The sequence below is a fragment of the Sciurus carolinensis genome, chromosome 3, assembly GCF_902686445.1.
Source record: "Sciurus carolinensis chromosome 3, mSciCar1.2, whole genome shotgun sequence".
In the NCBI taxonomy this organism is placed as follows: Eukaryota; Metazoa; Chordata; class Mammalia; order Rodentia; family Sciuridae; genus Sciurus; species Sciurus carolinensis.
The window spans coordinates 122,080,800-122,093,910 of NC_062215.1; the positions used below are offsets into that span (position 1 = coordinate 122,080,800).

At 37.2% G+C, this 13,111-nt stretch overlaps 1 protein-coding gene across 1 annotated transcript in view; it reads left to right on the plus strand.

Moving 5' to 3' along the window:
* Pdk1 (pyruvate dehydrogenase kinase 1) overlaps window positions 1-12,095 on the plus strand; it is a 36,723-nt gene extending 24,628 nt beyond the window's left edge. The window contains exons 9-11 of the mRNA XM_047545165.1: window positions 6,118-6,228; window positions 9,687-9,800; window positions 11,811-12,095. Of these exons, the coding sequence (XP_047401121.1) occupies window positions 6,118-6,228; window positions 9,687-9,800; window positions 11,811-11,951 (366 nt within the window). The 3' untranslated portion in view covers window positions 11,952-12,095. The remainder of the gene's footprint in view (window positions 1-6,117; window positions 6,229-9,686; window positions 9,801-11,810) is intronic.
* Window positions 12,096-13,111: the final 1,016 nt, after the last annotated feature.

The following is a 13,111-nucleotide window of genomic DNA, read 5'->3' on the forward strand; positions in this document are numbered from 1 at the left end:
GATTTCCTTAAATGACTAGAACCAGTAAGTCTCCTAGTCTTTGCCAGGAGACTCTGTTGGGAACATACCTTCAGCACTCAGCCAAGCAGTTGACAACCCTGCCTTCACATTTAGATCCTGCTTGCATTGAACCTGAAGGTCAGTTTGGATAAAGAGCTTAAGGCCTTCTAAGGTCTTTCCTGAGCTTATGCATGGCCCTGGGTATGAATGTGGCCTTCTAGATTCCCAGGCTGTCACTGAGCTTTTCAAAGCTCCATGGCATTCTCATTTCCTCTTTTTTCCTGTTAAGCAATTTTTTAGCCTCATTGTTAGCCCTGGCTTGTCCACTGCCTTAGGCAAACCTCACATTAATCTATTACTTATAATTATTTTTGACAGATGTTTTGAGGGACGAGGGGTGTATGCAGGATTTTTGAATTGGGAGCTCAGAGTTGGACCAAATAAAGACAGTGTTCCCAGTACTGCCAGGCTGCTGGTTTCACACTGACACCATGTTTTTGATTGAAAAGGGGAGGGATGGGGTCGTGGGGGGGAGGGGACAGAACACCTTAAAACACCACAAAACTCACTGTTGTTGCAGAGATTTGGTTGTTTTCCTTAAATAAATGCTCCCCCTGATGACTGAAAGCCTTTGGTTAATTTCTAGAATTCTGACAGTTGGTTCTGCTGATTTTTGCCTTTCTTGGCATCTGGTCGGAGGAGAGTTTTTGGAGTTCCTTTCTCTGCTACTTTTGCTGATGACCCTCTGGCTGTTTCTTTTGAGAGAAGACATGTTTATTATAATTCCTCTTCTTTCATATGCAGCCAATTTTTGCTGTTTAGTTTTGTATGTTTTAACTGATGTTCTCAAGATCTTTTTTCAATTGTGTTCTGAAGTCGCACCATGATCTGACCCACATGTCTTTTTTCTTACCTGTTGAGCTGAACTCTTTGGACTGTCCATTATTTCCTTGATGCTCTCCTTCCTACCGTTTCTTTTTTCTGGTTGCCATGTTCAGAGGATGTGGGGCTTCTTGAAATCATCCTTTGATTTTTCTTATCTTTTTTTCCTTTTTTTTTTTTTTGAAAGGATATGTCATCAAAAATTTTTTTCAGTCACCAAAAATTCCAATGTGAATTACAGTTACAAAATAAACTAGCTTTTTTTTAAAAAGCAAGGCATTTTGTAATTTAACCACTGACCACTTTTTAAATACTGTTGCAATGTGATGATATAAAATTGGTAATGTAGCTTTATCTTACAAATCACTTCATAAAGTTTAGGACTATTTGTAGGTCATGTCAACATTTCCTGTTCTTTTTAAATCTTTTCTTCTATGAGATTTTTGTGACTTTAAGTTCCCAGCCCTTCTATTGAATTTTTATTTCTTATTATCTTGTTATAAATGTCTAAAAACTCTCATTTTTATTATTTGTTTTCACAGTATTATGTTCTAGTTTTCTTGTATTGCCCTGAGGATATTAATTGTAGTTTTTTAAAAAGTAATTTGCCTCTGCTCTCTGCATTCTTCCCTCTGACTTTCTTTTTGTCTATTTATCTTTCTTGGCTATTCTTTATTAAGGCAAGGCCACAAATAAATAAGTACATAGCAAATCATTTTGCTCTAAAAATAATATGAATGTTTGGCAATTTTTTTTTAACGCAGATGATAATGTTTCTGTTTTTTTGTTGTTGTTAATAGTGTCAGCTACTTGCCCACTGAAGTTTATTTGGTTCAGAATATATCCATCTTGTCTTTTGCTCTGGTGCTTATGTTGCACTGTGGCAGGTTCCTTCCCATTCCTTTTCTTGCTTTATGTTCAGTGCACTTCAGCACACTCCTCTGTGGCTGCCTCCCATTGGTTGAGGTCCTCCGTCACCATATGGATCTAGGTTCCCCGAGCTCTTAGACACTTAGAGATTCTTTCTGTGCTGATGGACAGACTTTGCATAGTGACTCTGTTCATTTGATGTAAAGAAATGTATATAATCACCTAGCAATTCCACTCCTACAAATTAAGCCCAATGGATTGAAAACAAGTATTCGAGCAAATACTTATATATGAATGTTCATAATAGCATTATTTGTAATAGTCAAAAGGTGAAAACAACCCAAACATCATCAGCTAAGGAATATTTAAGGACTGGGAATGTAATTCAGTGGAATGCTTGTTTAGCCATGTGGAAGGTCCTGGGTTTGATCTTTTGCAATAAAAAAAAAAAAAAAAAAAAAATTAAAAATAGAACAACAAAGGTGGGTGCAGTGGCACACAGCTATAAATCCCAATTACTTGGAAAGCTGACGCAGGATTCCTGTTTGAGGCCAGCCTGGGGCAACTTAGCCAGACTCTGTCTCAAACTTTAAAAAGGGCTGGGGATGTATCTCAATGTTAGAGCACTTGCCTAGCATGCATGAGGCTATGAGTTTGATCCCTAGTACTGCACACACAAAAAATATCGGTAAACTAAATGTGGTATATCTATGTGATAGAATATCATTTGGCAATAAAAGGAATGAAGTATTTATATATGCTATATGATAGATGTTACCACATTAAAAACATTATGCTAAGTGAAAGAAACCAACTGCAAAAGGCCAAATTATAAGTCACACTTATATGGAATATTCAGAACAGATAAAGTCATAGGGATAGAACGTAGATTAGTGGTTGTCCAGGTGTGTGTTAGAAATACTGAGGTGCTGCAGGAAATCAAACACGTGCTCCAAAGTGGGTGGACAAGGCAAACTTAATTTCTGCCAGAAGAGCATGCTAAGGATCCTGACTAGCATGCACACCTGGATGGGCAGTGTACCTGCTTTTATCCCTAACATAGCACTCTTCCTTGCCCTGGTCAGAGGAACTAAGGGTTCCAGTCTACACAATTAGTGAATTTTAAAATTGGGGTGGGCAGAGGAAAGTTAAAATGGCTACAATTGGATCTTACATCCCAATTAAGGCTAAATATATTCTGAAAATGGACCACTGAACTTTCTATTTCTCACAGGTGTGACAGCTAAAAGTTCTAGGGTTTCTTCTTGAGGTGATGAAAATAATCTAGTATTGACTATGATAATGTTTGGACTCTTTCTGTGAATATATTAAGAACAATTGAAATGTATACTTTAAATGAGTGTATGATAGGTAAATTATACCTCAGTAGCACTTTTTAAAATAAAATAGCAAGTATCATTAGGGTCTTGAAATGACAGTGCTGGAAGCCGCTGTAGAAGGCCTGCCTATATTAGGCTCTGCTTCCATCCTTTGCTCTTCCTCCTCATATCCAAGGTCACAGAGTGCATCTCCTCTCAAAACTCTCTTTGTATGTTAAGTGGTTGCTGTAATTTTTTTCAATAGAGCTTCATCCCCATTATTTATCCTGTATTTTCAAAATTTAGGCCTGGGTTTGTTTTGTTTTTTCTTCTATTCTTTTAGCAACATTCTGTCCATATTATTGACATTTTCCATATTTTATCCCTCTTGCTAAAAATCTTGTAGATGAGTTGGTTTTATTTCTGTCTTACAACCCTAGCTACTCTTTCAGATTCTAAGTGTGGTCTATATTCAGTAAATAAATATAGGAGTTATAGCCACATGTCTTTTCTTTTTTCTTTTCTTTTTAGCCACACATCTTTTCAATTAAAATGTAAATGTCTTGATTCATTCACTCCTGGTGATTTTACACACTTGACAGTGTAAAGGCTGTTTGCTAAGAGACGGCAGGAATTCTGGCATGTACGGGGCTGGTAAGTGCCCTGACTTAGAGCTGTCATCAAGTCAGTAGTGGTTCCTTTCCTCTGGGCCTGAAATTCACATGAATTAGCCCAGGGAGCCCAATGTTATGAGGAACAGGAAGTTAGAGATGGCAGCTTAGATTACATTGAGAAGTGGTGATTTTGTTCACTGAAGAGAAAACTTAAAATAATTGGTAAGCTTTTCTTCATCAACCTTCCTGTTGGCATTACTTACCTCTTTCATTGTGCCTTCCTTGACAAAGGCTTATATTCACATCCTAGGTATTTCTTCTCCAAATTATTCTTATTTTATTTTACTTTATGGTATGAGGGATTGAACCCAGGGGCACTCTACAACTGAGCTTCATCCCCAGCCTTTTTCCAGTTTTAGTTTGAGACAGCCTTTGGCTAACTTGCCCAGGCTGACTTCAAAATTGGTATCCTCCTGCCTCAGCCTCCTGAGTAGCTGGGATTGCAGGTTTGTACCACTATACCTAGCTTTCAAAGTTCCCATGGCTTAGTTTGCCCCTTTCCCCACTTGGAAATGCTGCTTGTCACAGGCCACTGTCCTTAATGCCCAGCTCCTTTGGTGTTCTCAGGCAGCTGACAGCTGGAAATCACTTCTTGTTTTGTACCTGCCACATTGTTGCAGTCTCTCTGACCAAAGGTCAATTAAGGAAAACCAGGAAATATTTAGTCAAGTCTGCCTTTTTATCTTAATATCTATTCTAATATGTTGTTTACTTACTTAATATTTACAGAACACCCACACTCCTTACTCATGTTATCAGAAAATATGCAGCAGAGCATTGCATTAAAGCACAAATAAAACAAATCAATGGACTTCTGAAAATACCCAGAGCTCTTTGTTCATCTTACGAAAATAAGTCACTTTACAAGACTTTGAATTCATAGCCAAGAACAATTTCAAGCATAATGCTATAAACAAGTTCTTAATAAAATATTTATCTACTTTTATACTATAATTAGTTTTAGGTATATTAGAAGTAGATCTTCAAATGATATTTCAAGACAGATTGTTTTACAATTTAAAAAAAAGATATTAAAAAAAAGGTTAAAATAGGGCTGGGACTCTAGTCAGAGGTAGAGTGATTATCGAGCTTGTGCAAGGCCCTGGGTTTGACCCCTCGCATCACAAAATAAAATAAGAAAATTATAATTGTTACATAATTTCTGTTCTAAAATAATATATGCATACTGTAAAGTTTTTAAAATAATATATAAAAACTGAACTATAACCTAGTCGGCTAAACTTTATAAATATACTATCTGTATGCATATTTTAAAACATTTGTTTGCATAAGATAACCACATTAACATGGTAGGTTATAGAATCAATTCTGATTTTGTGACAAATGAAAGTGGCCATAGTAGATTAGAATATTATCTGTATTATATTGAGAAAATAAGTTCATATTAACTGTAAAGAAAAACTAAAAATAATGTATAAATAAATTACTCAATTCAATCTATGATATGATTATTTGAGTTGAAAATGACATAAGAATAATATAAAGACTTACGTACCTTACAGCTCACCAGAAAGTTGTCCAGTGTTCTGTTTTGTAAAACTGCTTTTAGATGTGACCACAATGAAGGGCTACTGTTTTTTCTTCCCTAAAAAATGAAAATTATACTTTTTAAAAAATATAATAAAAATAATCATGAAAAAAAATTCAGAATTAAAAGCACAAAAGAAGACAATCAGGTCTTCCAAAGCCAAGATTATATATCATTTTATACCTTTTTTATGATATGATTTTTACAAAATTTAGAATTATAAGTACTATTTTCTAACTTGCTTGTTGCTGCCTAACAATATTCTGTAGACTTCTCTCATGCCAGTACAACTAGTTCTATGGAACATTTAAATGGCTAATAGTATTCTATTTTAGAATGTTCTTTACTTAACTAAATCCCCTATTTAGGTTGCCGTCCACTCTTAGCTACTCAGAGCTGTGATGGATATTCTCATACTTTGCATACTTTTCTGTTTTTTGTTAGGGTGAATTTCTGGAACTGGCATTGTGGGATTACAGTGTACTTGCATTTCTAATTTGATCCTAGTTATTCTGCTGCCTACCAGAAAGGAATAACAACTTGATTGTTAATGCAGGATAGGTTTAGCTTGTGCCCAGGTTTGTTAGTGAGACTTCAGGAATTACACACAGCCACCACAATGAATTATATATTAGAATTTCACATAGTAGAGGAGTTGTTAGCTACACCATGAGGGAAATGCTTGTCTTTGCAGCTTGGACTGTGTGGTATTCATTTTCAAAAGCAGTAGTCTCCCACCAGCAGTTAAACTGTAACACTGGGTTTGTTGTTATTTTGCCGTTGATGGGACTTGGTCACGGAGCATGATCCTTTCTTATCTTAGATGAGTGATCGAGGAGGTGGTGTTCCTTTGAGGAAAATTGACAGGCTCTTCAACTACATGTATTCAACTGCACCGCGGCCTCGTGTGGAGACTTCCCGCGCAGCGCCCCTGGTATGTGACCCAGAAATGAATGAAATGTGGTTTTGTGAATTGCCTCCAGCAGCCTCTCACTGCTGGATAAACCAGTTAAACCAATGGTGTAGGCCATCTTCAGGGAAGAAGAGGAGCTCTTAAAACAAACACCTTTCTCTAAATTTAAACAGCCTTAAGAATGCTGATTTATTTATTTTTAATTGAAATTGACACAGGACAGATTATTGTTTTGAAGTTCTTGTTGCTGGACTTGATGGTGATATAGTAGCAGATTTCTTGTGATAAACCATATTTTGATATACTATTTCTAATGTGAAAAATAAATTACTGGTTTGATTAGAATTTGATCAATACTGATTTAATCTTTAATGTTGATTTTTTTTCCTTCAGATATCTGTAATTAGAAAGAGCTTATGGACTGGGGAGATAACTCAGTCGGTAGAGTGCTTGCCTTGCAAGCACAAAGCCCTGGGTTCGATCCCCAGCACCATAAAAAAAAGAAAGAGCTTATATTCTAGACATAGAAACAAGACTGAAATTCTGATCTGTTTAATCATCAGTATGAATTAGGCTCAAATTATAATTATTTTAATGGTATTTTTACTGATATTGAGCCCCCAAAACAGCCCTTTGCCAAATATTTATTCTGTAATTCTGGAAGAATTCTGTTCTCCCAGGCTTTGATACTTCTGTGGCATATATATTGGCATCAGGCTATAATGTATAAGAAGGACCTATTTTAGACCCTTTCCTAGGAAGTTACCAGGAGGACTTCATTCTAGTAGTTTTACTTTTCACACAGCAGACATTCTGTGACTACAGTTGTAAAATAGTTTGCTTCTTACCAATTTGAAAGGAATGTGCTTCTCTAGCTGAGATGTTGCTCCCAGGAGAAGACATCCATGTGTCAAGGGTCAAATGCAGGTGATAAACCATAGACATTTTAGAATTCTGACTTTAAGAAGGAAGGGGAGAGAAGGGAGATGCTTCTTTGGTAGTTGGAGATATTGGGGAATTTCTGTGGAGCGTGGCATAGTGAATGGGCCCAGACTCTGTATCTGAACTGTCTGGTTCCTGATTGCACCACAGCCTGGAAGTGTGACCTTGGGAATCATTTATTGAACGTTCAATGCCCAGTATTTCCAGCTTAAAAATGGAGTTAATTGTGAGGATTAAGTTAATTAATATGTGTAAAAAAATGCTTTCTGTAGTGCCTGGCACATAATAAATAACAGGCAAGTATTTATTCAAGATTTATGTGAATTTCTGGGCAGGCTTCCCTCTGTCGCTGCAGTCTTGGACAGGGCATAACTGTTTATTAGACTCTTATGGAGCTTCCCTCCTGTTGCCTTGACCACTTTGTCAGTGGACCCAATCAGCAAGCATATGGGTTGCTGGAGAAAGGCTGCCTGATAAACACAGGAGTAGCCATCTTGTCCACCTGATTATGCAGAGCTTCCTCCACATGGATGCCTGCTGGTGGGCATTTGCATGGACAGAACATCTTCACACCATAAACCCATTCAGAGAGGAGCATCCATAGATCTGTCTGCCAGGCCAACTTATCAGTTAACAATTTTGTTCTTTCCGAGTTCCTGACAAGCCAGCCAACCAACCTGCCTGTTTGCCCTTGCCCATATTAGGGATTTCTATCTTTCAGGCCTTCTCTTGCCTCCAAAAGGGTTATAGTGAAGGGCAGCCCACTATGGATTGATACAAGTATGCTGGGTAGATCCACTGGAACTAGGCCCATGCTCGTTTTCTTCTCTTAACTGCTCATAGGAGACACCTCATGAGTCCTCAGGTGTGGTCACAGGAGAAGCAGTGATAAAGTGTATCAGGTACCATGGGAACCTGAGCTACCTCCTGGTGCATTTTCTTGAGGCCACTTCTGGAACCAGTTAATGTATCAGCCAGAATCCCAACAGCAAAGACATGTAGCTCACTCATGATAATTCACAGAAGGACTATTTACAGGGAAACTGGGTTCCTATACATCCTAACTCATGCTTATATGATTAGTCTTTTTGTAAATAGGCCTTCTTTATTACAAAACTGTAACCACCCTGGATCAAAGGGACTGAAAGATGAAGTTAGCAGAACCCAGAAGGGGGAAAGAGCTGCAGAGCCTCTGTTGACTCTGGAGGAGGAGCATCCTACCTAAGGCCCCTCAGAGGGAAGGAACCAGGGGAATGAATACCCTTCCTTTTCTTCCTCATACCTCCTGCTGGGTTTCCCATTTACAGGACCCTCTGGAAGCAAAGGGCACAGGGATCCATTGACATAATCTCTTTAGGTCTACTTCCCAGAACAGAGAGAAGTATGCAAATTGGATAGTTGATTTGGAGGGGTAAACAGTTCTGGTTAGTAAAGTCAACTAATGGTTGCTGGAAGGTAAAGCCAGAACCTGCATTTGTTAACAGATTCCTGAGTCCCCATAAATTTTTTTAAAGTTTATTTTAGTTATTGATGGACCTTTATTTTATTTTTATGTGGTGCTGAGACTTGAACCCAGTGCCTCACACATGCTAGGCAAACGCTCTACCACTGAGCTACAACCCCAGCCCCCACCATAAACTCTTAACAACACTCCCTATGGAATGTCATTGAACACGAAACTCAATAACAGAAACTGTTTTTTTACCAATATCCATTTTGTGTTGTATTAAAGAGTTAGTAGGGGCTGGGACTGTAGCTCAGTGGTAGAGCACTTGCCTCACATCTGTGGGTCACTGGGTTTGATCCTTAGCACCACATATAAATAAAATAAATAAAGTTTTGTGTCCATCTACAACAAAAAAAATTACAAAAAAAAAAAAAAAAGTTAGTAGGATTTTTTGGAGGCCAGTGCAGATACTGGGAACAGGATGAACAGTAAATGTTTAAGTAACACAAGGAGAAGTGGTTCTGCTGGATTGGAAAGTGGAAAGCACATCTCCTTAAGTTCCTTGAAAGCTCTTGTTAGAAGCTTGCCTTTTTACCTCTAAGGCAGTGAGTAAGGATAGTAGGAGTAGGAGTGAAGATTTGTAAGTAAGGAAGTGGCCTCAGTGAGATTTAAGAAAGTAGACCTATTACAGATGATCTCCAGGTTTAGAACACAGGCTGGAAATTCATGGTCTGGAGTCATGAGATATGTAGAAAGGCTACAACAAGGCTTTTCTTCTGCTTCTCAAAAGATAACGAGTTTTATATAATACTGCCAAAAGCAGTTTTGGAACCCTAGAGGAGCCTAGCAAAGAAAAGCAAATGTGATTTTCCAGACCTCCATAAACCTTTTTATAGAAAGAATGAAGAGTTTTAATAACCAAAGGGGATCAACTATGCTTCAGCTTAATCATTAATAATACTTACATATTAACAGATTTGTTAGATACATGCTCTGCTAGCCCTGGGGTACTCAGTGGTGTTTATCCTAATTAGAAAAGTATTTCAGTGTGTGACTGTCTGAATAGAATTTTGTTTTTCTCATCAAACAGGCTGGTTTTGGTTATGGATTGCCCATATCACGTCTCTATGCGCAGTACTTTCAAGGAGACTTAAAGCTGTATTCCTTAGAGGGCTACGGAACAGATGCAGTTATTTACATTAAGGTAATGACTATAATCTTCTTGATTTAATAATATTTCTTTTGATTATAAAAAAAGTGCCAACATTTAAATGTAATGAAATTTTATTTTACCTCATGCTGTTGAAATACAATACAAAGAACATTTAAATGGGATGTCATCCATTTGACAGTTGATCCCCTGGTCTATGGGAAACAAGCATTCTTATTTGTCATGATCAGGACTGTGCTTATTATTGAGAAAAATATTGGGTTAAAGGAGGGAAGCATAAAGTTCTATATCACACAGCATTGATCTTAATATAACAAATTGAACCACCCACCTTTTGACACACTTCCAGGGCCTTTTCTTTCTTTGCACAGGGTCTGCAGATTGGATTGTCACATTGTCTTTCTCGAACAAGCTATACTTTCGGTTCATCATTTTAGTTTCTTTAAACAAAGAAACAACCAATCGCTTAATCTTTCTGGATTTTTATGCAATCCTTTAAAGATAGCATCTCACTCTGAGTTGACTGAAATTTTTTGTGACTTTTCTTCATGAGTCTTTCCAAAATTTGTATCTTAGTTTTCAAAGAACCGTCCCCCTTTTTTTGCACATTGTTTATGTAATACTTGATTAAATTTTTGATTACAATGACAGATGTAATTGCATAAACAGATTTGGAATAAGCTCAGGTGATTCTTGGTGAGCATATTGCTTACCTGGCAGAACAGCAGCGCTTGGCTTAGTGGCCTTGGGTGTTCAATGTGCTTATTGAAGTTTCAGTAGATTTTACTGGAATGCAGAAACATAGAGACCCATCACTAGTTAAAAAAGCACTGGACAGGGTGGCTCATGCATATAATCCCAGCATCCTGGGAGTCGGAGACAGGAGGATTGCAAGTTCAAGGCCAGTAATTTAGTAAGGCCCTAAGCAACTTAATGAGACCTTGTCTCAAAATAAAAAAATAAAAGGAACTGGAAATAAAGCTCCATGGTAAAGTGCCCCCTGGGTTCAATCCCCAGTACCAAAACAAAAAGCACTGGTTAAGTGGCAGGCCGTTTGTGCCTAATTATTTAGTGATGCTACTTGCTCTTATGGCCACTAGATGGCACCTATTTTATAGGAAATGCTGACGAATTTATATGAGAAAAATAAACATTGGTAAAAGGTGTTTAGTTCCATCTTGGAAAAAATGAGAAAATAGTAAATCTTACTGAATCATTAAAATCATCAACATCAAAGACCTTAGTTTGCACTATCAGGCTGAAGTTTCTAGTTCATTATTTTCTACATCTTAGGGGATGGTGGCACCTTGAGTTTGAAATTTTAAAAATCCTAACTTGAAGAGGATAGCAAGGAATACCATTTCAGGTTCTAGTGGTTTATAGGAAGCTGAGATAGAACAGTGAATTGATGGTAACCATGTACTGAAACCTCAAATTAAACATGATCCAGAAATTACTTGTGGTGTGATTGAAATTGGTAGCTTTAATGGCAGAAGAAAACACAAGATCAAAAACCCAGGACCAAGAATTGTTCATGGTGAAACCAAAATGCCTTAGACATAGTTTTATATTTATTGATACTATTATGATGAATTTTTTAGTGTACAATGACTGTGCTGAAAAAATATTTCTTCCAGTATTAAAATATATCTCATTAAATCTTTGTACATATATTAAGGTACATATATCAAGGTTTTTTTTGCTTTTGCACTAAACTAACTTTTTCAAGTAGTAACTTCTGGTCTGGTTTGTGTTTTATAAGAAGCATCTACTATATTTGTGTAAAATTTGAATCCATCTGCTTCCAGGCGACTTGGGAAACTCAATCAATACGTACATCAATTGGTGCCACAGTTTTAGTAAATAACCTGTTTCCAATGTGGGCACTTCAAAATATATACATACATAAAGCAAATATGTGGATGGTATTATGATTAACAATAGAGTTTTATTGAATTTATAGTAATTTTTTTTTCTGTCTTATGTTTTCTCAACGAGAGTTCTCAAAAAGCCAGACTTAGAGGTCCTGGTTTTTTTTTTTAGGCTCTGTCAACAGAATCGATTGAGAGACTCCCTGTGTACAACAAAGCTGCCTGGAAGCATTACAACACCAACCATGAGGCTGATGACTGGTGTGTCCCCAGCAGAGAGCCAAAGGATATGACCACTTTCCGCAGTGCCTAAGGGCACTTGAGACACTTGGAAAGTTCAGTGTGTTTTTGTGTTACATTTGGAAGGGATGGTGTTCTCAACTCCATTATACCAAATACTTCATGTGTCACTTTCACAGTTAACTCTTTGGGTAGAATAAATGGAAACTGAATTCCATTTGTGCCTATTAAATCTCCTAAAGGATAAAACTATACCTATCTTACACATATATTTTCACAGTTAATTGAACATATTTTTAAACAACTGTAGTTTTGGTCAACTTTCTTCTTATGGTGGACTTCAGAAATGTGGAAGTCTTGATTTCTCACAGGAAGCTGTGTAGTTTTTTAAAAAAATACTTTCATTTATGTCTGCGAGAGACATTTTTTTAATAATACTCATTAGCTGGTTAGCCATCTTTCTGTTATTTGGAGGAGTTCTGCCATTCTTTATTGAGTAGTCACAGTAAGATGGTCAAGTTTCCTAGTGACCAACTATAGGTAAAGCAGAACACAGTTGTAGCTGTAGGCACAGCCACCAGAGCATCCACATGCATTGTCTTTGCTCTGAAGTTAATTGAGCATTTTATTATAATGGATTGTAATGACTAGTTCCCTGTGAATCTAAGCCAAGATCAAGGATAATCTGTCCTGAGTGTGTTTAGGATTAATGTAAGGAAAAATTGTATACTAAAAACAAACTAGCAGCTACTAAAATTACAGCCGTGAGTCCCCTAAACTGAACTAATTAGTTGTTGAAATTACCTGGGGGAGCTTTTTGAAAACATTAGAGTTTTCTGTGTCCTATTCCACACTTGCTGAATCAGAACTTCTTGGGCTGCAGCCCAGAGATCACACATTTCCAGGGTGAGTCTGAAGCCTGGCCTGTTTAGAACTACTCTTTCAAAATGAGTAGTGGTGACATTAGATTTGCTAAGATAACAGAGATCTTTAGATTTGGATTCCCACTTATTTGAAGGTCAGATTTCTAGACTCTGGGAGAGACATACTGAATCTTGAGCCTGGTGTAGTTAAGAGCACGATGAGACACAGAACAGAAGGACTGTAGGAGAACAGTCAGGTAACCAGGGGGTCACCTTGTTTTTAGTTTGTTTAAGTGATGACAGAAAATATGTATTTTTCTAAAAATATCCAGATTTTTAGGAAAATCAATTTGGGCTTATTACAACAATC